General features: G+C 41.2%; 1 protein-coding gene across 4 annotated transcripts in view; it reads right to left on the minus strand.

Annotated features, from left to right (window-relative positions):
* Window positions 1–12,440: 12,440 nt before the first annotated feature.
* Window positions 12,441–25,875, minus strand: part of ECPAS (Ecm29 proteasome adaptor and scaffold) — a 106,369-nt gene continuing 92,934 nt past the window's right edge. For all 4 annotated transcript variants that reach the window (XM_060609041.3, XM_060609040.3, XM_060609039.3 and 1 more), the window contains 7 exons: window positions 25,449–25,492; window positions 25,160–25,352; window positions 22,050–22,188; window positions 19,982–20,087; window positions 19,449–19,537; window positions 16,915–16,986; window positions 12,441–15,582 (listed from right to left, as the gene is read on the minus strand). In XM_060609041.3, the coding sequence (XP_060465024.1) occupies window positions 15,443–15,582; window positions 16,915–16,986; window positions 19,449–19,537; window positions 19,982–20,087; window positions 22,050–22,188; window positions 25,160–25,352; window positions 25,449–25,492 (783 nt within the window). In that variant the 3' untranslated portion in view covers window positions 12,441–15,442. The remainder of the gene's footprint in view (window positions 15,583–16,914; window positions 16,987–19,448; window positions 19,538–19,981; window positions 20,088–22,049; window positions 22,189–25,159; window positions 25,353–25,448; window positions 25,493–25,875) is intronic.

Raw genomic sequence — 25,875 nt, forward strand, 5'->3', positions numbered from 1 at the left:
ATCTGTTGTTTTGGGGGAATACCTGTTGTCCCTGAACAATTTAAAGTTCAGCAGCCATAATATACAGAGATTTAAAACTTCAGGTCCTTGAGGGATAATGTGCCAATGATGCAATTATATCAAACTTTGAAAAACTGAGAGTAACCCACAGTTCTCCCAAAATAATTTCAAAGAACTCATAAAAACAAAGTCTTCTATTCCTCCCTGTCCTTCCTTGCTACATCTTTTTTTTCTTGAATGATTACAGTGTAGAATATTTAACAGTCTACAGAGAAAAGTTCTCCCTAGAATTCTAAGATACACATTTTTTCATTTGTGGAACTACTCCTAGTTTTCAAAGTTTACTCTTTTAAGACAGTTGTCCCAACAAGGGATCAGAAATTTTAAATTTTATTCAATGCATACATAGTGAAAAGGGCCTTCAAGCAATGAACTCTCAGCAGCAATGGACACACCTGGCACCCAGATCTTAGTTTCTTTTTATTTTTTTTTTAATAAATCTTATTATTTTTTTATAAATCTAATTATTTATTTTCTACATCTAGTGAATTTTACTTTTTTATTTTAATTAATCCAAGTTAGTTAACATATAGCATAATAATGGTTTCAGGAATAGAATTTAGTGATTCATCATGTCCATATAACACCCAGTGTTCATCCCAGCAAGTGCCCTACTTAATGCCCGTCACCCATTTAGCCCATACCCCCACCCCACACCCCTCCAGCAATCCTGTTGGTTCTCTGTATTTAAGAGTCTCTTACGGTTTGCCTCCCTCTCTATTTTTATCTTATTTTTTTTTCCCTTCCCCTATGTTCATCTGTCGTGTTTCTTAAATTCCACATATGAATGAATGAAATACTTGTCTTTCTCTGACTTATTTCACTTAGCATAATATACTATCATTCCATCCACATTGTTGTGAATGGAAAGATTTCATTCTTTTTGATCGCCAAGTAATATTCCATTATATATATATATATATATATATATATATATATATATATATATATATATATCATCTTCTTTACCCATTCATCTGTTGATGGACATTTTGGGTCTTTCCATACTTTGGCTATTGTTGATAGCACCGCTATAAACATTAGGGTGCATGTGCTCTTTCAAATCAGCATTTTTGTATGCTTTGGATATATACCTAGTAGTGCAATTGCTGGGTCACAGGGAAATTCTATTTTTAAGTTTTTTGAGGAAACTCCATACTGTTCTCCAGAGTGGCTGCACGAGTTTGCATTCCCACCAGTGGTGCAAAAGTGTTCCCCTTTCTCTGCATCCTCATCAACAACTGTTATTTCCTGAGTTGTTAATTTTAGCCATTCTGAGAGGTGTGAGGTGGTATCTCATTGTGGTTTTGATTCGTATTACCCTGATGATGAGTGGTGTTGAGCATCTTTTCATTTATCTGTTAGCCATCTGGATGATTTCTTTGGAAAAGTGTCTGGTCATGTCTTTCACCCATTTCTTCAATGGATTATTTGTTTTTAGGGTGTTGAGTTCGATAAGTTCTTTACAGATTTTAGATACTAACCCTTTATCTGATATGTCATTTGCAAATATCTTCACCCATTCTGTCAGTTGCCTTTTAGTTTTGCTGATTGTTTCCTTCCTTTTTATCTTGATGAGGTTCCAATAATTCATTTTTGCTTTCGTTTCCCTTGCCTCCAGAGACACGACTAGTAAGAAGTTGCTGCTGCCACAAAGAGTTTGCCTGTTTTCTCCTCTAGGATTTTGATGGTTTCCTGCCTTATATTTAGGCCTTTCATCCATTTTATTTTTCTGTAGGGAGTAAGAAAGTGGTTCAGTTTCATTCTTCTTCATGGTGCTGTCCAGTTTTCCCAACACCATATGCTGAAGAGACTGTCTTTTTTCCATTGGATATTCTTTCCTGCTTTATTGAAGATCAGTTGGCCATATATTCGTGGGTCCATTTCTGGGCTCTCTATTCTATTCCATTGATCTGCATACATGTTTTTGTGACAGTAACATACTATCCCGATGATTACAGCTTTGTAATACAGCTTGAAGTCAGGAATTGTGATGCCTCCAGTTTTCAGATCTTGGTTTCTAAATACAGTTCTCATCTGAAAAGAAATGTAGTTCCTCTTTCCAAGGCTGGAGCCAGAAAAGGACAAAATTGGCCTGGAGTAGTTTACTGCACTAGAATATAAGGAAGTATGCAAAGAATTACAGGAATATTTCAAAAGACCATAGAATCCCACTGGATAAGACTTCCATTGGCCAAATCTGGGACAGATTATTTCGAGCATCAAAATAAATAATGGTTAAAATACATTATAATCCATAGAATAAAATAAGAATGCATGAGTTCTTCTGAAAGGAAGTAAGGAAAACTCTTTCTTACAGGAGGATGCCAAAAAAATAGATATAAAAAAATGATGTCATTAGAAAGACATTAAAGGTTGCTGTAGTAATAGATTAGAGCAGGTTAAATTGATCGCAGGTAAATGGAAGCATCATAGTTATCAGAGGTGAAAGTTCGATGAGAAACAGGATATTTACATGGTGTCAAAGTATCCCACTTATTAATTTCAAAAACAAGATAATAATAGCTTTACAGCAGGGAGACCTGGAGGATGGCCACCTTAACATCACCAACCACTGGACAAACTGACTCCACGTGCCTTCTGATAGGACGGACATAGCATCACTTCTGTGGGCTTGCTCTCAAAAATACCTAACCCAGGGGCACCTGCGTGGCTCATTCAGTTAAGCAACAAGACTCTTTGATCTGGGCTCGGGTCATGATCTCTTGGTTTGATAGCTGGCAGCCTGCTTGGGATTCTCTCCCCACCTCCACCCTGCCTCTCTTGGCCCTCCCCCCACCTTCAAAAATAAATAAACATTAAAAAATACATAACCTAAATCAAACCATGAGGGAACACCAGACAAATTTAAATTAAGGCACATTCTGAAAATAACCAGTCTATACTTATCAGAACTGTCAAGGTCAGGAAACAAACAAAGGAAAAGGGCTGAGAAATGTTCAGGGAGATTAAAGAAACATGACAACTGAATGCAATGCATGACCCAGCACCAAGTATTAGACCAGGAAAAAAATAGCTCTAAGGGATATTACTAGGTCAGTAGACGAAACTTTATTATGGGCTGTAGATTAGATAACAGTATTGTATCAGAGTTAAATTTCCTGATCTTCATAACTGCATAGTGGCTATGTAAGAGAACGTCCTTGTTCCAAAATACTTCAGTAGTTAGTGTCCAAGGGGCAAAATATCTTAAACTTACCCTCAAAGAGTCCATTAAAAATTCGTTTTTCAAAAGTTCGCTCTGGAGGGTCTCGCGCTGCATGTGGCCCCTCGGCTCCTGGAGCAAAGTCCCGGGCGGCAGCGGCGGGCAGGGTCTGGGGAACCCGGACTGGCCCCACGGGCCACGGGGCTGGCATCCCGCGGTGCATGACAGTCCCCACCCAGGAGGCGGCGACGCAGTGGCGGCTGGAGGTGCCGGGGGCAGCCGGGCCCTGGGCGGCGAGGGGCAGGAGTGCGCAGCCTGGGCGTCGGGGCCTGTCCGGTCCCCAGGCCCCGGCCCCACCTGCGGCGTCACCCCGAGGCTCAGCAGCCACGTGCGAGCGCGGCGGGGCCATCAGAGTGCAGTGCGTCCACTATCAGCCCTCTCCCAAGCCAAGCACAGAGGAGCCTGTCGCGGGGACAGGGAGACTGGGGGCAGGGAACAAGGGCTGCAGGGGCCACAGCGGGCTTCGCGGCCACCGTGCCAAAACAGGACCCCCATCAGGCCACGGGCTTCTTCCTCACGACCTCCCGGCGCAGCTGGTACCGAGGGGCGTGAACCCGCTGAGCCCGCATGCTCGCACAGGTGCAAGTAATGGCTTCAGGACCACACCTGCGCGTGTGAGCAAGCCCCAGGGCAGGGCCTGGAGGCACAGGGACACCGGAACGGTGGAGGTGAGCCGCCTGAGGAATGAGGGGCTCGAGGCATTCTGCAAGGGCACTGCCCCCACCTCCACCCCGTGCGCCGGGTCAGCCTGGACGTGGACATCGCGTTCATCATTTACGGGGAGACGGGGAAGCTGCTCAACAAGGTATGGCCGGCAGACCGAGCCCCGTGAGGCTGCGTGGGCCCTGCCCCCGGGCACCTCCAGACCGGCCCGGACGTCCCTCTCCTCCAGCACACTCTGTGACCTGGGACTACCCCTGTGGCCACCAAGTCCGCGTGTTCCATGTGTCCCTGCAGTCTGGATGGTATCACCATAGTGCCGATGCGTCCAGCAAGGTTGGGCGTCTCTCAGGCCTGTGAGTCTGTGCACGCTGTCTCCATGCCTACTCATGAGTCATGTGCCTGTATTTCATGTTGTGTGTCATGTGACCCTGTGTTCCACTTCCTGGGGTGCCCACGTCCTCCTGTAGGCATAGCCGGGCCCAGCCCCGTGCTTTCCACCTTGGGCAGCAAGGGCCGTTGTCCTGGCCTTCCACCAATGCCAGGCCTGGGCCTAGCCTCGCCACATTCCAGGGGCTGCCTCCCTGCCCTACTTCTCCCACCAGTAGCCTTAACTGGTCCTTGGGGCCTCCCCCTGGGACCGGATGGCACCTGTCACCCTCAGAACCACCTTCCCAAGGCACAATAAACCAGATCTTGTTGGGGGGAGGGGAGTAGTTTACCTCAGTTGTGTGTGGAGAGCAGGTACATGTATTACCACATTCTTTTTGCAAGGTACGCAGTTCCCACACAGTTTCCTGTGTCCTTATGACAGTTCCCATACTCTGGATCACCAAGGGTGAATGGACTCTCCAGATAAAGGATGATCAGGAAAACTTGGTCATACCACATGAATAAGCAGATTTTTTTTTTCCTTCTTAGGAAAAGAAGTAACAAATAGACTCATGTAAGAATTAACAATAGAGCTAATTAAGTTGTAGAATAACATTTTGGGGATGATGGGCTGGAGTGACCCATTCATGATAAGCTTGCAATAGTTAAACCTTCTGCACCCAGTGGGCTTGTTTGATTGTAAAACACAGCAAACAACATAGAGTTAGTGACTTCACAGTTTTAATATTCAGCTTGAAACTTTACTTTCCTAAAAGTCAGTGCTCACAATAAGTCTCTCCATCAGCAGGCAACAAGGGAACAATAATTTTGCTAGAAGACTGACAATTAGATACTAAGTAGAAAAAACAGGCACTGGTATTGGAGGAAAGGAGATAAAATTATCACTTCCAAACTATGTGATTTTTTATTTTAATTTTATTAATTAATTTTTATTTTTTAATTTTTATTTTTATTAATTTCTATAAAAAGTATGTTTTTATAATTAAATTATATAATTATAAAAATTACATTAATTTTTATTTTTTAAATTTTACATCCAAGTTAGTTCGCATATAGTGCAAGAAAAAAGAAGAGGACCAATTAAAACCGTTCTCCGTCAATAAAGAGTTTAACTGCCATAATAACAGATAAATAAAGAAAAATCAGTAATTTTCTTGTGGCCAGTTGGAAGATATACTGACCAGAAAAAGATGCCATTATCAATCATATTAAAATTGTGAGAAATCTTAGGATGACTCTAACAAGAACAGTGCAGAACTTACATGAAGGAAACAGTAAAAGTTTATAACAGTAGTTCCATAACCAGTAAACTAAATGAATCCTGACGCAAAATCTAGAGTTCACCTGTGTTATTTTGTCAGTGAACAAAAAATAATTCTTTGCTAATGTAAGGGTTAAATTGTAGTGTAGGGCTAATGCTTAGCTTGAAAAATAACAGCTTTGTGTTGACACTGAAGGTTAAGAGATAACAGCCTTGCTTTGCTCTGGTAAACTACGCCTCATACCCTTGTAAATTAGGCTTCACCAATTGAGGAAACAAAAGTTCAAAGAAAAGAGCATGAGAGGCAGGGTCAAGGAGATCCACTGGTTGCAACTTAGAGGCAGAAAGTCTAAAGTAAACACCTCATTAGGCAACTGTTTCTAACTCATCTGGAACCTGTTTCTTTGTTCTGTTCCCAGGTGATGATAAAACGATGTGATCGGTTATAAAAACTCTGTACCCCGGCTGTTCGGGGCCGCACTCTTATCAAGAGTGTTGGTCCCGATCGGTCGGCCTTGCCTCTCATTGCAATAGACTTTGCTGTGACTGTCACTGGTGCCCGTAGCATTCTGTTTCGGGAGTCGTGTGGATGCAACACTGGCAAACTACAAAATCACTGTGTCAAAGTGATACCTTCAAAATTGAAGCAGGAGGAGTTTCTACAAAAGACGGTAGACGTGAAAGAGGCTTTCATAATCATTTCTCACAAAACCAAACAAAAGAAAAAGTGCTGTTTAATAGCAAAACTGACTCCAGCCACTTTACCTTTCAGAAGAGTGGCATTGTCTCATCTCCTGGTTATGTGGTTCTTTTATTTAGAAAACCACCTCCCTGGGACTGTTTTGTTGAGAAAGCAGGGCCCTGGCTCATGCCAATGGGAAAAGGCTATGATAAAGACAACTGAATTATTCTATTTAAAAATGAAGTTATGGGATTGCACAGTTCAATCCTAGCTCCTGAGAAGGGTTTGGAAAACTGGAAGACAGGAGAGTGGAGAGAGTATTAGGAAGAAAGCCTGGAAACCCTGAAGACTGAAAGGAATCCAGAGTAATAACCAATGAAAAATATCTAGTAGCAGGGAAGGCTAGGGATCTATTAAAATACTCATCCTTCATTTCGAACTTTAGATTGTTGGCTGGTCTTAGGTATGCTCTACTCCCTCTATTACTCCCAAAATTTCAGTTATAGTCATATAAACACAACAGTCTTGAGTAATGGAGCTTTGGGGAACAGAGGAACAGGAATAGCTACCAGAACAGAGAACTTTTGGGTGAAAGGCATCTGAAGAGATCTCTGTCCAATTAATAGCTGATTGCTAAGCTAACTGAGCAGAGCATTCCGTGGTCACATACAATAAAGAATTGACACTTTACAGAATCGTTCAGGAAGTCACTAAAAAAGAAAACAGAGGGGCGCCTGGGTGGTTCAGTTGGGTTAAGCATCTGACTTCAGCTCAGGTCATGATCTCACAGTTTGTGGGTTCGAGCCCCGTGTCGGGCTCTGTGCTGGCAGCTCAGAGCCTGGAGCCTGCTTCAGATTCTGGGTTTCCCTCTTTCTCTCTACCCCTCCCCCACTCACACTCTGTCTCATTCTCTCTCTCAAAAATAAATAAACGTTAAAAAAAAAAAAGAAAGAAAGAAAACAGCAACAAGTCTGGCATGAGGGGAATCGATACGAGACATGCAAAGGAACAGGAAAGGATAGCCTATATTTAATAATGATAGAGGGGTCAATCCATCAAGAAGACTTAACAGTAGTAAATACAGATACATGCACTTAAAAAACAGAGCCCCCAAAACACTTGAAACAGAAACTGACAGAATTAGAGGGAGAAGTAGACAACTCAACTATAATAGTTGAAGACTTTAATACACTCAGCTCTCAACAATTGATAGAACAACTAGATAGCCTATCAAGAAGAGAGAGAAGACTGGAACAACACTACAAGCCAATTACACTTAATACCATTTATAGAACTCCCCACCCAACCACACACACACACACACGCACACACACACGCACATGCACATGCACACATTCTTCTCAAGTGCACACAGAACATTACCTGCTGATTTTGTGCCATCATATAGTGTGCCAGATGGCATGATTGGCTTCCCTCCACAATATGCTTACAAGATCCATGTTGATGTGTATGGCTACAGTTTGCCCATTTTCATTGCTGTATTCAATAGTCTATTTTACGATCACAACACACTTTATTTGTTCTGTTGTGAAATATTTGAATTGGCCCCACTTGTTGGCTATTTCAATTAATGTTGTTATAACCCTGCATGTGTATGTCTTTTGGTACATGATATGCACACTTAGGATAGATATATACTTAGGAGTGACAGAACATGCTTAAGTCACCTTTAGTAGATAGTGTGAAATGATTTTCCAACATGGTATAAAAATTTAACTACTATCAGTCCTTTTACTGCATAACAAAGTAACAAAAACAGTGCCTTTAGCCATTTTCTTTTATCTCATGGATGTCTGTGTTCCCCCCACCTCCCCTTAGCCATGTTTCTTTTTTTTGTTTATTAAAAAAATTTTTTTTTATTAGTTTTATTTTTGAGAGGCAGAGAGAGACAGAGCACATGTGGGGGAGAGACAGAGAGAGAGGGAGACACAAAATCAGAAGTAGGCTCCAGGCTCTGAGCTGTCAGCACAGAGCCCGATGCGGGGCCCGAACTCACTAACTGTGAGATCAAGACCTGAGTGAAGGGGGTCAACTCAACTGACTGAGCCACCCAGGCGCCCCATACCACGTTTTTTGTTTTTTTTTTACTGTTTCAGTTGGCCACAGTCAACCGAGGTCCAGAAGCAGAGGACCGTCCTTCTAATGCAGCATCAGAAGGTCAATAGTAGCCGAACATTAAACAAATTAAGTTAAAAATTAATAACATTTTATTATTTTTATTAATAATTATGTCATTGTTATTATTCCTAGAAGAGTAGCCATTAAAATATTAACAGATACTATCTTTGAATAGTTGCAGATAGGTGATCTTTATTTTCATCTTTAGTTTTGTTATATGTGCAAAAAGCATTTGTTACCTTTGTAATCCAAAACAAATCTATAAAATCCTTTTTAGATTTACCTAAAAAATAATTTATTTCTTAACTTTATTTTTTACAGCAGTGTTAGTTAGGTTCACACTGCAAAGTTGAGCAGAAAGTACAAAGATTCGCCGCCGTGTGTCGTCTGCCCTCAAGCGCGCACAACCTCCCCCACTGTCAACATTTGGCACCAACGCGTTTGTTATAATCTGTTATAATCGATGAACCTAAGCTACATTGTTATCACCCAAACTCCAGGTGTACATTAGGATTCACTCTGGCGTCCTACACCAGCATCATAGTATCATACAGAATAGTTTCACCGCCCTAAAAATCCTGTCTTATTCATCCTTTCTTCCACACTCCTCCCTGGCGACCACTATCTTTTTTCCTGTCTGCATAGTTTTGCCTTTTCCAGGATGTCATGTAGTTGGAATCATAAGAGTATGTAGCCTTTTCGGATCTCTTTAACTTGGTAATATTCATTTAAGTTCCCTCCAAGTCTCTTCATGGCTTGATAGCTTATTTCTTTTTAGTGCCGGATAATAAATATTCCATTGTCTGGATATTCCAGTTAACTTTCCATTCACCTACTGAAGGATATCTTCGTTACTTCCAAGTCTTTCTTGGAAATTTTTTATGAATAAAGCTGATATAAACATCCACGTGCAGGTTTTTGTGTGGACCTAAATTTTCAATTCATGTGGGTAAATACCAAGGAGTTTGACTGCCGGATCATATGGTGGGGGTATATTTACTTTTTGTTGTTTTTTTTTTTAATTTTTGTTTTAACATTTATTCATTTTTGAGAGAGACAGACCGTGAGCGGGGGAGGAACAGAAAGAGAGAGGGAGACACAGAATCTGAAGCAGGCTCCAGGCTCTGAGCTGTCAGCACAGAGCCCGAAGCAGGGCTCGAACTCACAGACCAAACTAGGAGATCATGACCTGAGCCAAAGTCGGACGCTCAACCGACTGAGCCACCCAGGCGCCCGGGGTGTATTTAGTTTAATGTAATTTATAAACTTCCCAGAAGACTGACCTTTCCACATAATATAACAACTAAACTCTGGACAAAACACAAAACCGGTTCTGGAGTCAACAAAGGCAGACTTTAGAAAAGAGCTAAAACATGGAAGGGATCAACACAGGGTAAGTTCCCTGGATTTTGGGCTTTTGTCTAAAGTGAAACACAGCCAAAACAGAGCAAAGAAGGGCTGATGTTCTCATTAAAAACCACTGCTTTCTGGCCTAAGGGAGGCAGAGCCCAAGACAGAAAGTGAAGGGGAAATTCCGGAAAAAGAAAAAAACAAGGCAGCAGGGAAAGTTCCCCATTCTACGTGTAAGCTCTGCCCGAGTTGTGGCTGACCTCTGAAAGCACACACATTGCATGGCAGGTTGCAGACAGCTGTGAAGGAAACGTAACAATAAATAATAACTGAACTGAGATCTGGGCTGCCACCACCAAAGGTAAGATAGTTTGCAGTTTTGAGTCTAAGCCCGCTAAGTGCCTGCTAAAAGAAAAGCATCTCGTTGGGAGGAATACACGTAATAGAGACCAGAATTTCTACCACATTCACAACGTCCGGGCTATAATCCCAGAACATTGGGCATATGAAGAACCAGGAAAAGGTGGGGTGGCAGGGGGTGGGAAGGGGACAATGAACAGAAACTAAACCTGAGGTGACCCAGATATGACACTATGAGACAAGAACTTAAAATCAGTTATTATAGGTATGCTTTGTGAACTTTATAAAAGTTCTTAATGAATGAAAAGATTGGAAATATTAGAAAAAGAAGTCAAAATTTAAAAGTGAAAACAAGAGCTGAAATAAAACTTCACAGGATGGTCTTTAATATCAGAATGGATATAGTAAACAAAAAGTGAGTGAATTAAAGACAGAAGCGTTTGAGGGTTTTTGTGGGGTTTTCTGTTTGCTTGAGAGAGAGAGAGTGTGAGCAGGGGAGTGGGGGAGAAGGGCAGGGGGAGAGTGAGAATCCTAGACAGGCTCCACGCTTAGTGCAGAGCCCAAGGCAGGGCTCGATCCCACGACCCTGGAATCATGACCTGAGCTGAAATCAAGCTCAATCAACTGAGCCACACAGGTGCCCCAGGACAGATTTTTTTAAATGCCTCAGAGGTCTGTACAGCAGTATCAAATGAGTTAACATAGCTGTCATTGGAGTCCCAGGAGGAGAGGAGTGAGCATATGGCACAAAACAAAAACAGAACTTTTGAGTAAACTGACCAAAATATCCCAAATTTGGTGAAGCACAAAACTTAGAAATTCAAAAATCTAAGCAAATCTTAAACAGGATACATAGAAGAGTACACCTTGGCACATCGTAGTCAAAGTGCTGAAATCCAAAAAGAAAATCATGAAAGAAGCCAGAAAAAAAATGATGCATCTAAGGAAACAACAGCTTGAATGACCAGTTATCACACTGGGGATCTTGGGGGCTAGAAACAGTAGAAATCTTTATAGTTCTGAAATAAATACTCAAAAAACATTTGCTTCAAATGATTATTTAGAAAAGATTTTGTGTTTGAAGATAGTTCTGAAGTCAAAAGTAGCATAATAGAATAATGTTATCTAACTGCTAACACCCAAAATCGGTTTTAAAATATTCTTTTCAGGAATATCCAAACAAAAACTAGGTGTCCTACAACCATTACCTGTTTTCTCCCTGTCCTTTACACTTTTTTTTTTTTTTTAATGTTTATTTATTTAGAGAGAGAGAGAGAGAAGGAGACTTAGAGAGTATAAACAGGGGAAGGGCAGAGAGAGAGGGAGAGTGAGAATCCCAAGTGGGTTCCACATGGTCAGCACAGAGCCCAATACAAGGCTCAGACCCACAAACTATGAGATCATGACCTGGGCTAAAATCAAGAGTGGGATGTTTAACCGACTGAGATACCAAGGAGCCCCCTGTCCTTTAAACTTTCTAAGGCAGGTTTATCAACAGTTCTTAAATATAAAAGAAATGTCATTTCTTTAAAAAAGCCTTGTTGGGAAGTTTGATTATTTCCAGGTTTTTTGTAACATTATGATTTAAATTCCTCTTTTTAAAAACAAATTGTTAATCCAATCAGTCAATCTGGGACTTGCACTTAGGGGAAAAGGAAACAGAGGGGAATGACTTAGGCTTGTTGGCTGCTACTACAGATAAAATAAGGTCTCTCACCTTTTAAGCCTATCTGCCACAGCATAAAAATTTATTTGGCAGTTTAGGGTAGGCTGTGCCTGTACTTTGGACATTTTATGTCCACAACTATGTACATTAATCTTGGTCAAAGATCGCCTGGGTAGCTCAGTTGCTTAAGAGTCCAACCTCAGCTCAGTTCATGATCTCGCGGTTCATGAGTTCAAGCCCTGCATCAGGCTCTGTGCTGACAGCTCAGAGCCTGCAGCCTGCTTTGGATTCTGTCTCTCTCTCTCTCTCTCTCTCTCTCTCAAAAGAAACATTAAAAAATTAAAAAAAAAAATCTTAGTCAAAAGGGTCTATTGCTTCTGTGTTCATCTGAGATTACCTTGCTCAAAAAAATAATTATTTCAGTGATTATGTTTCTCCAAGTATTTGACTGCAGTTTTTCAGGTATCCTGCCTGCGTTTCTGCTTTGCCTTGGAACTTCCAGTTAAGCCAAAAATGTCTGCTTAGTAGAAGTTGCTCAGGATATGGCAGGCAATGGAGCCTTTTCAGTTTTTAAAATGTAACTAGCCAATTCCCTGGAAGTTGAACTATTTTCCATGAGAACCAGTAAAAATTAATGCACTACTTCAAAAGAACTGATCATGCAGCTTTTATTTACCACGTATTATCTTCTTGGGCATGGGTAGAGTTTTCCTTTCAAATAAGACTATCACATGCTTAACTAGTTCAGCACAAATTGCAAAGGATTCTATGAAGACTTTGCATATAAAATACAAAAATCTGTTACATATACATCCATTTAACAACATTTGTACATTACAATGAGTGCCAATGTCAAAAGAACTCCCTGTACTTAACAAGCAGCATGAATATATTGTGGCGGCAGCCGGTGGAGACGCCCCGCAAAGGGCAAACAGTGTTCACACAGCGCAACCGCTACGAGAGCACAGATCAACAAGGTCACATCTTTTTTCTTTTTTCTTGTTAGTGCATACACAAGGAAAAGGTGGAAGGGGAAAGCAATGGGGATTTGGTGGCAGTCAGTTTTATTGGCAGGTACGCTGCCACAGGCAGACACGCCAGCAGTTGCAAATTGGACACAAACATTAATTAAAGAAACTGCCGCTCTTTATCACCAAAAACACGATTTCATACTACTTTCATTGTTTTGATTTCCAATGGTCAAACTTCAGGTCCCTCCTTCTCACGTTATCAATAGATTTGTGAAGCTCTAGCTAGTGCCCTAATTCCAGGAATAAGGAATTCAGTAATTAGACTCTAAAACAGCCACTTGTATGATCGGTAGCACTGAGTGTTCTCAGGGAAAAAAAAATAATAAAAAATCAGTTCCAGACAGCTTTGGAAAATGAGGGCCAAAGACATAACCATGCATGGGTCCTTTTGCCATTTGTTCACCAGAACCATCCCACAATTACAGACTAAGTTAGTAACCCTTTTAGGAGATATGTGCACCCGTGCACACCCAACACAAGCTGCACTGGGAGACCATGATTTCACATTACTAGTTGTGCAAATGACTTGGCTGGTTGAGATGAAGGCATTAAGAGTGTAAATTGGAACTGTGCTTATAGAAAGCGACAATAAATGAACTAAACAGCGCTGAGCGCAAAGGCTCAAGTGTCAGCACCACTCTCTCAGCACCATGGGAAATTCCCAACGGTAAATAACAAAAGGTTTAAAAAGCATACAATTTGATGAGGTATAACACTCCATATGGGCCGAGAGCACAATTCTTGCCCTTACACTCTTTCTGAAAACAGCCGACCTGTACTGCATTCTTGCCTTAGAGGCATGTCCCAGGTCCTGCAAATGAAAGAGGGCACTTAGCAGAGGGGGAAATACTGGTCTGGAAAAACACCAAATTCTATGAGGCCATATGCCTTCTGAAAAATATCCAAAGTTGATTTTCCGCCAAGTAAAAGCCATTCTTAAGTTGAAGTCCATGAGAAGCTCCTTATAATCCATAATGCTACTAAAACCCACAATTATATTTAGTATCAGCTAAGAGGACGTTTTAATAATAAACACCTACATTTTCATTTGTAGACTCCCTTTCCAAATAGGAAGCAACTCCAAAACATAGTACATCCAGCCAAGCCTAAGTACTATTTTCAGCTATGTTTTTCAAACTGTGAATTGCAACCCATTTGTAAGACAGGAAATGAATTTAGTGGGTCTGAAAAGAATCTAAAAGGGTGGTGGGGGGGGGGGGGGGTGGAGGAGGGATCAAAGTAGATCACACATAGTTAAGAGTATGTGTATTATTTCACAAAACATTTATTTGAGTTAAAGATTTTATATTGATTCATACACACATACACAATTCTGGGTCAAGATGTAAGAAGTTACTTTTATTATGGGTCACAGTCAATACAATGGCCTATAGAGACCACCAAAAATAACAACCATGGAGTTTCCACCCTGGTGTTAATGTCAGTAAGCGGTCAGTATTGACTGTAACACCAATTTTGTGCTTGGAATCCAAGGTGAGCTAGAGTTCTCAGTTTACCATAAACACTTGTGTTAGACTTGGTTCTTCCCCTTACCCTATACCCTTTGGCAGGGGTATGAGCAGAACAACAACAAAAAAAGAAACCGTAGCTGCAATTGTTTACTTTCAGTGATAGGTTATTCCCAAATGGTTAATTAAGACGCTTGCCTTCTATTTCTAGAGTCATACTGTTAGTATAAGAATGGGCGGCAATTTATTGTCTTTACAGTTTTGAGATTATAAATGGTCTAAAACAGAGCAGTCACGATTTTGTTGTTGGTTTTTGGCTTTTGCAAAATACGCAAACTACAGATACAGACAGAACAAGCAATCCTGTCCTAATCTCCTTTCACATGCCTGTAAAAGGGCGATCAGAATTATCACATGGAGAGCAAAGTCTCTCAGCCCGTAAAGATGGTAACCAATCATTTTCTAAAAACCGATCATCTAAACAAATGACAAGACAACGTTCAGCCTCTGAATTCAAGAATCCAATAGTACTTAGATAACGGGTCGGTTCAGTTCTGGTTCAAGGACTATAGTATACACCTCATCTTGGGAGTTTCTTAGGCAGGCCAGGGGTAGCACTGATTGGCAGCAGCTTATAAAAGAAGTATACTGGGCAGGTCTTCAAACACCTGGGTCCCAGCCTTGGCACAGGCTTCAGATCAGAAGCTAAGTCATCTGCTAGCTTATTTCTTCAGGTGTAAAGCAAGGGGGCTAAAATAAGTGAATTACAGAGTCCCTTCCTGAAATAACCTTATTTAATTTGGATGCAGTTCCAAGATTCTTATCCAGCTTGCTCTGCAACTCTGCCTACTCCTTTAATTACAGCCTTAATTCTTTTCATAACTATTTCCATCAGTTTCACCTCTGACCACCTCTCAAACATCCAAGGTCCCATTAAGCTCACTCAGCCCAGACACTTTTAAAAATCAAGTAAAATAAAGCTAATAAGGAACAAAATTTAAGGCATTTTTTTTTTTTTTTATTTCAGCCAAGGAATGATGCATGCTACAGATTAATCTTTACTTTTACCCACTTGGTTTTTCAAAGAATACCACCATTTCAACCCCCAATGAACATGGCACTTGTTGCTTTCTTCTCCTTCTAATTTATTCCAGGTTTTCAAGTGTTTTCTTCAGTAATGATGCTTTCTCCTGCAGCTCAGGTCTGCTGTCCGTCTCCATAGTAGCTAAAGACTCGATTAGGAGCACTCTGCATTCTGATGTCAAACTTTCCCACTGTTTCGATTCTGAATGGAAAAAGAAGAATCTTTATAGAACAAGCAAGCAAAAAAACCCTCAAACTGTTCTTTCTGCTTTTCCTCCACAGAGCATATCCCCCAAATAAATGCAAAGCAACCCCCTGATGACAGTTTGACATATGATAACAGGTTCAATAGTTGTCTCAAAACCTAATTATTGACAATAACCCGAGAATATGTCCGAGCACTTCATCCTCTGCCCCCCCTCCCCCACACTAGTGGAACAAAGAGGATCTAAGGATGCTGGAGGAAAGCATCCTTAGGAAAGCTGGAGGAAGTAGGAAGAATCAAGGCAAAGCACACAGTAACAAGCCACTTAACACAAAAGCCGTCTTTATAAAACACACTCGGTAAAAAAATCTTGAATAAACTTCACAATTGCAAAGTCAGTCTGAACAGACTGACTTTCTTGAAGGCACCAGAGATCTATACACATACTGGAAATTTTAGAAACTCAGAAAGTATACCAGATCCTCAATCTTGTCTATCAGGCTCTGCCACTTTCTAGTGACGTGGTTTCAAACAAGTTGTCTCACTGTTTAGCCTCGTTTTCCTCATCTAGAATTTATTTCTACACATCTGACTGTGAAAATTCAGTAATGCAACTAAGTTCCTAGCTCTTTTATTTCAACAAGGAAAAACAAGATTATGAGATGTGTAGCATTACTGAGTCTAAAAGGCCTGCTTCATGGAATCCTAGGAGGGGTGCTTTAATTGCTAGGCAGAGAGAGAGGAGAAATAGAAAATATTTAAGACTCTCGAGAAAACTGTTCCATCTTCTCCATTCTTAACCTACGCGGTTAGAAAAATGAAAAAAAAAAAGAGAAAAAAGAAAAGAGGCCTCCTTTTGAAAAACCCCACTGGAGAAAATGCTAGTGGTTTTCTTTTACCACTGATACAACAGACCTTTAGAAGACATCTGCTTCTTGATAAAAGGTTTAAAAAAAAAGAAAAAAAAAAGAAAAATGGGAAAAAATAGGATTAAGAAAACTGCTATCAAATTTGATGACTCAACTGTTAAAGTGTTTTCCCAACTCCACTCCCTAGTGCGTCACTGTTTCTTTGTGTATGTACAGAGAGCCCTCGAGATAGCTATGGCTTCATAATATATTAAAAGGATATAAAATAAGAGTACCAAATTTAAACACTTAATAAAATTTAAAGGTTTTAGTTTTGTATATTTGACTTACACGCACATGTATTAATTTGTATTTTAGATTATACACTTATTAAAAACAAAAACAGAAAAAAATTCCTAAACTATATGCCATAAAGTATCCTGCCTTTCTGATCCTCTGATCAGAACCATCAAGAGCTCACCTTCAAGTTTTTTAAGCAGTAATTCTATCACAGATAAAGCTTCCGTTCTCACAGATGAGTAGGTCTTATTTTCTAAGAAGAAAATCAGATAGTTCACGTTATTTGTTTTATATGCCTTACAAACAGAACCTTCGAGAGTAAATTAGTGTTACTGGAAGAAAGATATTCAGAAATTATAAATTCAGAGAAAGATATACCTGTTCTTAAGTAAGCTTCCTTTTGCTTATTATCATCAAATACTTAAAATATGCTACATGTCCGTATTTCTTACTTTAAAAAAAAAAAAAGCAAACTGTCAGCCAAATATACCAATGCCAGTATTTGAAGGACCCGTTTTAGAAGTGAGAAATCAAACGACACTATCTCAGAGTTGTCTTCACATGACACCTGAGAAAGGTATTTAGGTTTACATGATGAGTTCCTCATTTTATCAGAGAACATTAGTAACCCAGAGGGTTAAGGACAATCAAGGACACCTGTGTCTTCACTGCCAGTTCCTTTATTTTTCCTTCATTTTTTAATGTTTATTTATTTATTTTAGAGAGAGAGACAGCATGTGTGCATGCAAGCGGGGGAGGGGCAGAAAGAGAGGGAGAGAGAATCCTAAGCAGGCTCCACACTATCAGTGCAGAGCCCAACTCAGGGCTTGAACTAACAAACCATGAGATCATGACCTCAGCCAGTATCCAGAGTCAGACGTTTGTGCCATCCAGGCGCCCCTTGGCTGCCAGTTCTTATTCAAAAGCATTCTACCTCCATGAACTGCAACTGAAACATGCTTCCCTAGTGTCTATTTTAGACACAGCATCTAGTTCAGGGTGATACCGTCTACCAAAAAAATTAACAGACAAGCAAGCCTGAGGCAAGGAAAGCACAAGATGAGCTTATAACATCCTTTTTTTGCTACAAAGTACAGAGGTGCCTAAAAGGATGCTAGCGACCTGTCAGTAAGACCCAGGAGTCAGCTTAAAGAAGCCTCCGCCAGCCAAATCTGGAACCATCCGAGTAAAAAATTACTTAAGGAAAATAATTAATTATAAACCAATGGGGGGAAAAGGAAATCCACAAATCAGTACTGATGAGATAAAGAGAGGGAGAGGTGGCATCTTGTTTATAAGAGGATGCCGATGGCCACATGGTAAACGTGAAGGAAGTGCCCCGAGGTAGAAAATCACCCTTGTAAACACTGGTTCAGGGAAAAACCCTTGATGCATGCTAAGTCCAAAGAGGATATTTTGAAGAGGGGTGGTTTATCTGCATGGTCTTAAAGTACCTTCTCTGGGACTGCTGGTTAAACATAGTTAAGAGGAGCAGGTTGTTGGAATGGTCTTAAAGTGTGTTCCCACGGGCTTATCAGACACAAGGGAGAAAAAGAGTAATGAATAAAGAATAAAGAAATAAAGAATAAAGAAAAGTGAGTAGTACCCTGAGGAGGTGATCAAAACTAACATCACCAATCAGGGCAGATGAACACTGTGTGCCTCTGGAAGTACAAGGATACATCACTCACAGAGTGTCCCAGCCAGGAATTCATAACCTGCATCTAGTCACCGGTAAGCATGAAACACCAAGTGAGAAACATTCTAGTTTTAAAAATGGGGGGGGGGGGGAGTGGGGAAGGGGGAAGACTTTTCTTCAAAATTATCAATGTCATGTAAGATAAAGAAAGGCTGAGGAAGTGTTCCAGATTCAGGGAAACTAAAAAGACATGACAGCCAAGTCCAGTAAATGATCCTGGACTGGACTCTTTACTAATGGGAGGGGAGAAAGAACTTTGTTGAGGGCACATGGGCGGCTCAGTCAGTTAAGCATCAGACTCGGTTTTGGCTCAGGTCATGATCTCACAGTTCGTGGGATCAATCTCTGCACTAACAGCATGGAGCCTGCTTGGGATTCTCTCTCCCTCTCCTTCTGCCCCTGCCCCATTTGCGCACATGCACGCACGCTCTCTCTTTCTCTCTCAAAAATAAATAAATAAAAACATTAAAAAAAAAAAAGAACATAGTTATGTCAACTGAAAACCCTGAATATGAATGGTAAAAATCTGACTAAACTTACTGCATCAGTGTTACACTCCCTACAGCTGGTAACTGCACGTGTTACATCAAAGAGCACACGCGGCAAACTAAGGAGCAAAAGGGCACAATGTCAGCAACATACCGTCAATGGTTCAAGAAAAAACACAGGTACACAGAAGTACAAATGATGAAGTAAATGGGACAAAATATTAACAGGTGACCTTGCGTAAAGGATACACACATATTATATGCACTATTTCTGCAACTTTTCTGTAAGTTTGAAATTCTTTCCAAATAAAAGTTAAATAAAAATACTTATCACAAAGGTTCTCCTAACCTAGGGGTTAGTTCCAGAGTAACATGCCACAGTTTGGGGACACATGTCGAGTACATGAAGTAGTTCAGCAGCTGTTCTGTGAATGAGGCTCCTTGCACAAGGGAGGGAGTATCTGAAGCTCCACTCCCCGAGCTCTAAGGTTAGGACTCCTTATATCCACATCAGCTCACCACACTCACCTAAAGAATATGTGATTGATTTACAAGTTTCGAGAAGAATTTCAGCCAAAGCTTCAGGATCTGCATGTTCTTCTTCCAAAAGCATTAATCTGTACAATAAAAGCAAGATACAAGTGCCAGTCATTAAAGAAACATCCCCAAACTTTTCTGGCACAATTTCTATCTGCATGTTATCGCTTTACAATGTCACTTCAGCTATTTGGTTTTAAAATTTGAAAGAATTCAGGGGCCCCTGGATGGCTCAGTCGGTTAGGCATTCGACTTCAGCTCAGGTCATGATCTCGCGGTCTGTGAGTTCGAGCCCCGCATCAGGCTCTGTGCTGTCAATTCGGAGCCGGGAGGCTGCTTCGGATTCTGTGTCTCCCTGTCTGCCCCTCCCCCACTCACGCTCTGTCTGTCTCTATCAAAAAATGAATAAACGTTAAAAAAATTTTTAAAAATGAAATTTGAAAGAATTCCTTGATTAGATCTAAAACGCTGAGTGGATGCAGGAGGCAAAATAAATGACTAAACTGTGTGTGAAGCAGAATTACCCCTGAAAAAAGGCATTCATCGACTGTAGCACTCCGAGCTGCACCTTCCATGTGCTGAGTTTCAGCCGCTCACACATCAACTTGCACAGCTCCTGACGGTAACAACCTGGGGCAAACAGAACAAGACAAAGCGAGACAGAGAGTGCAGGAACAAGACACACAGTGAGAGAGGGACACACGAGGGACAGACAGAAACCAGAGCACAGAAGGATTGGGAGGGTAGGAAAGAGGAAAAAATAAAACATATGCCTTTAAATTAAAGCCATGAAATCTCAAGAAACTTCAGCGTAACTTTGTGCCCAATTCCCAAATTTCCCAGACCAGAAACATCCCCCCATCCAGGGTCCTATGTAACTGCTCATAAATGTTCGTTTTCAAGGCAATATCCTTCTCCAAGGAACTAACAGAGAATCTTAACCACACTCCCTTTTCCTGTAAAATACCCTGAGTCACAGCCAAAGAAAGCAGAACTCTGGAGGCAGGGAACTCCTCTCTGGACACTCACAAGCTCCTGCATATTATAGGCTTATCAAGAGACAAGAATGCTTTGTTCCCAACATGTTATGCCAACTGCACTTGTTATAATTACATCATTAATAATACGCTCAATGACGAAAAGGAGGATAAAACTCAACAAAGTAGTTATTTTTTAAATGCTGTCAAATTTAGTATGATTCACAAATGTAAAGATGCATGGGGATAAAAATCTAAAAGAATTCTGCACCTGACTTGTTTTCTAATAGACTACTACAATTCTTTCTCCACCATAAACAAACATAAACCAGGAATTGTAGATGCTACATTATGAGTAAGATGTACATAAGAAGCCAATGTGGAACAATTAAATTCTCAGACCTTGGCCCTCTCCTCAATAACTAGCAAATGAATGTACATTCCATTGCCCTACACTATAATGTACTGCTTTGTGTGGGATCTTTTTTATAGAATTCCCTACTTTAATTTTTCCTATCTATCAAGCAAAAGTTAGGAGTCCAAATGGTGTCAAATGAAGTGGATTTTCACTGCAGCCCGTAACATAAGATGAAGAAATAAGACTACTTAACAAATCTCTGTCTTATGGAAAATTCTTCCAATACATAGCAAATATGCTGTATGAAGGTCACACAAAGAACAGCCAAGGCTCAAAGACAATCTTAAGTCTGATTTTAGACATATGCAATCCTGAATAATCAACAATATTCTATACAGTATCCAAGATTATTAACATGTTCAGCAGGGTGCTCTGCAGGAACCAGCATAAGGCAAACTCAGGAGCACAGTGTCATCCCAAGAGGCCCTCTGAACTAACTGCAACTTAAATCAAGAGCAAAGGTTTAGTGGTTCTTCACTTAAACCTTTGGAAATATATATTCAACTTAAAAAATCTCTCAAAAAGTTCCAAGTTTCTCAGTGAAATACAGATTTCACCTGTTTATTGAAGATTTGGTAACAAGGCCGTTAGTTTTGAAGAAAAGAGCTCACTAATAAATTCTATGGATTCCCCAGAAAAGAGCACCATAAAGAGTAACAATTCTTTTTATGGTCAAAATACATAAAATTTATCATGATTGTTATGGGCTGAATTGTGTCCCCAAATTCATCAGTTCAAGTTCTAACCCCAAGTACCTCAGAATGTGACTGTATTGAAAGACAGGATCTTCAAAGGGGCCATTAGGGTGGGCCTCAATGCAGTCTGACTGGTGTCCTTATAAGAAGAGGTTAGGACACAGACACAGATGGTCATTTACAAGCCAAGGAGAGAGGGTACAGAAGAGCCCACACTGCCAACACCTCGATCTCAGCCTTCCAGCCTCCAGGACTGGGAAAAAGTAATTTCTGTTGTTTAGTACGCCCAGTGTGTCTTACTGTGTCGTGGCGGGAGCCCTCGCAGACCCTACACGGGTGTCCACGAGACTGTTTGCGGAGGTAGGAGGACAGTTTACAGTGAATCCCTACTATGAATCAGACTCCACAAGCAACAACAACTACCAACTGCCACACAGAACATCCTCGTTCCCACCAAGTAACCTCCGGTTACAGCACTTCACGCGCAGATTCCAGTGCTTACGCTGGGTCTCCACGTTCCGGGGCCAGGCTTTGCCCAGGCTCTCAAAGGCTCCCAGCAGACATTCCAGCTGGAGCTCCTTCTCCTTCTCATTCTCATCTTCGTTTTTGGTTGTCCGAATGCCAGTGCTCTCAGGTGAGTTCTAGGATATAAGAAAGCAAATTTTAATTTTTTTCCTTCTGAGTTACAGGTGTACTACAAAAACAACCAGGGTACCACAGTAGGAAATGTTAACTGAGAATTAAATGCTAAATTCTCTATCATGAGTCTTCCTTTTAGAAAAAAGAATTTGTTACAGAAATACTCCACCTCTCTAATAAATTTGGAAAATCCTTTAAAGCAATCTGTATGAAAAGGTGAAAAATATGCTGTATATGTAGCTTTGTTTGTTTTTATGTAGGCTCTACGCTGGGCATGCAGGCTTGAACTCACGACCCTGAGATCAAGACCTGAGCTGAGATCAAGAGTCAGACTTCCAACTTTGGCTCAGGTCATGATCTCACAGTTCATGAGTTCAAGCCCTGCATCGGGCTCTGTGCTGACAGCTTAGAGCCTGGAGCTGCTTCAGATTCTGTGTCTCCCTCTCTCTCTGTCCCTCCCCTGCTCGCACATTGTCCCTCTCTCCCTCTCTCAAAAATAAATAATATGAAACATAAAAACAAAAAAGATTAAAAAAAAAAAAGGAGAGAGACACATGGGGCACCTGGGTGGCTCAGTCAGTTAAACATCCAACGCTTGATTTCCAGTCAGGCCATGATCTCACGGTCATGAGATCAAGCTCCCTATCTGGGCTCTGCACTGACAGCAGGGAGCCTGCTTGGGATTCTCTCTCTCCCTCCCTCTGCCCCTCCCCTGCGTGCGTGCACATGCTCACATACTCTCTCTCAAATAAACTGTAAAAAAAAAAAAAAAAAAACCAAAACAACAAACAAAAAAAAGGGCACCTGGGTGGCTCAGTCAGTTAAGCATCTGACTCTGGCTCAGGTCATGATGTCACGGTTCGTGAGTTCAAGCCCCACTTCGGGTGAGCATGATCCTCACCTTCAGGTAAGCTCAAGCCTTACTTCGGGTGAACCCCACTTCTCTCTGTCCCTCACAGGATTCTCTCTTTTTCTGCCTCTCGCTCACTTGCACCCTCTCTCTCTCAAAAACAAAAAAGAAGAAAGAAAAAGACTCAGATGCTTAACTGACTGAGCCACCTAGGCACCCCTGTATATGTAGTATTTTAAGCATAATACAAAAAGATTGGCATTTGAGTCATGGGATTAAAAATGGAAGAACCTGGTAATCATCTAAATCCAAACTCTTTCTTAATAAGAAAGGGAAACAAGCTGAGAGGTGACTCATGCAGCTAGCTGGTGAAATAATGTATTTAAAACACAGTCTCCTAAATCCATGTATATCCATATATCAGTATATAACAGAAATTATCTAAACTGCTTTTTGTTAAAAGAAAACCAATGAGCAGCAACACAAGAAATACAAATCCTATTTAAAACATTTCATGTTTCTTAAAAAAATGATAAGCCATAACCTTTTTCTCTCTGAACCAGTGTCCAATCTCCAAAAATGAGTACTTCATTTTCCAAATGACACCTAAGTCTTTTTTATCAAAGTCCCCTCAATATACAGTAGAGACAAATAACAGAGACACCCTGAGGGGGTGCCTGGGTGGCTCAGTCAATTAAGTGTCTGACTTCAGCTCAGGACATGATCTCACGGCTTGTGGGTTCCAGCCCTGTGTCAGGCTGTGTGCTGACAGCTTGGAGCCTGCAGCCTGCTTCAGATCCTGTGTCTCCCTCTCTCTCCACCCCTCCCCCATTCTCACTCTGTCTCTCTCTCAGAAATAAACAAACACTGGGGCGCCTGGGTGGCTCAGTCAGTTAAGTGTCCAACTTCGGCTCAGGTCATGATCTCGGGGTTTGTGAGTTCAAGCCCTGCATTGGGCTCTGAGCTGACAGCTCGGAGCCTGGAGCCTGCTTCAGATCCTGTGCCTCCCACTCTCTCTCTGCCCCTCCCCCACTCACACTTTGTCTCTGTCAAAAATGAATAAACGTTAAAAAAATTTTTTTAAAAACATTAAAAAATTAAAACAACAAAAGAGTGACACACTGACCTCCCTGTCTTCATTCTAGGATGACTAGGATGGCTTCTGCACACACTTAAAAGGCAAAAGCACATCACCACTATGTTAGAGACTGTCCATTCGCTCCAACATTCACTCCTGCAACTCACTGTTCCCATAGCCATGCGTTTCTCAGCTTGCGGGTTGAAATCCCTGCAATAAACTGCTCTTTCTGCTCTGTTTAAAAAACAAAACAAAACACACACTCTCCCCTTCTCCCATGAAGGGCAAATGGACGCCTAGAAGACTACCTTTCCTAGCCTCTGTTGCAGCCAGGTGTGGCCACCTAGCTAAGTACCAGGAAATACAAGTCAAAGCGCCACAAAGTGTCCAAGAACTCTCCTTGAGAGAGAATGGCCATGCCTACTTGGATCCTGCATCATTTCCTCATCTCCTCTGCCACCACCCGCCTGGAAGGCAGTTACACCTGCACACTGTAGGGAAGGCAGAGCTCACAGCATAATCAGCCAGAATGCCTAGCTTCCTAGGTGACAGAAAAGCATCTATCTTGTTTGAGGCCATGATATTGCGGGATTTTCTGCTATTATGCAGTTACACTAATCCTAATAAAATATGTAAACAGGGTACGTGGAAAATCTTCCTTTCTTTCCCTTCTTTTTAAATTTTTTAAGTTTTTAAGTTTCAAAATTTAAAAAATTTTTCTTTTTAATCTTTTTAAATTTAGTTTTTATAAACTAGACCAGAAGGGGGGGGCACCTGGGTGGCCCAGTCAGTTAAGCGTCCAACTTCAGCTCAGGTCATGATCTCGTAGTTCGTGTGTTTGAGCCCCACATCAGGCTCTGTGCTGACAGCTCAGAGCCTGTAGCCTGCTCTGGATTCTGTGTCTCTCTCTCCGTCTCTGGCCCCTCCACTAGTCACATTCTTTCTCTCAATAATAAATAAATGTTAAAAAATAAATTTAAAAATAAATAATAAATAAAATAAAATAAAATAAAATAAACCAGAAGGGTTTACAGGTGGTCGTTACCTTCTTGATGAGAGGTATGACAATGTCCGAAAACTCCTGGAATCTGTCTTCTTTGGTGGCCTTTAAGACATCCGCCGCACAGTTGATTGCTACGATCTTATATTTAAGATTCTCTTTGCAACACTCCTTCAGAACAGCCTGGAGAATTTCATTTGTGCTGGGCTGATTGGGCACAGGCTTTTCCAGCTGTGCACTAGAGGATCCACACAAAAGAATCAGGACAGTTAGTAAGGAATGCAGCTTTCGGATTCTGTTTAAGAAATGGCATCGTCACTGGAAGAACATTTACCTGCATGCTGTCACCACACAGGCAATGGCTTTCAACAGCTCTTCCTAAAGGGTTGAAAGATGAGGGAATACTGTTAAGCACATGTGTGTCATTGACATTCTATATATGATGACTGCATTACCTGAGGAGTATTTAATAACTTAGCCAGAGTCATAGTATCTTTAACACGCTTTACTATTTAACAAGCACATCCACAGAGTTTTACTACAAACCACAGAGGGAGGACAAGTGTCTTCATCTCCACTTTAGAAAGCCTAGAGACCTGACTTGTCCAAGGTCAATCACAGAAGTCCCAGTCCAGCACTTCTTCTACAGTACTGTGTTGGCCGCCACTGACTGTGACCACAGCAAGTCGACTGTTACATGCTGCCACATGTCATGTTCCCCGCTGAGTGTTCACTCTAAGTAATCTACTATCACCCGTGTG

The sequence above is a fragment of the Panthera onca genome, chromosome D4, assembly GCF_046562875.1.
Source record: "Panthera onca isolate mPanOnc1 chromosome D4, mPanOnc1 haplotype 2, whole genome shotgun sequence".
NCBI classification, from domain to species: domain Eukaryota; kingdom Metazoa; phylum Chordata; class Mammalia; order Carnivora; family Felidae; genus Panthera; species Panthera onca.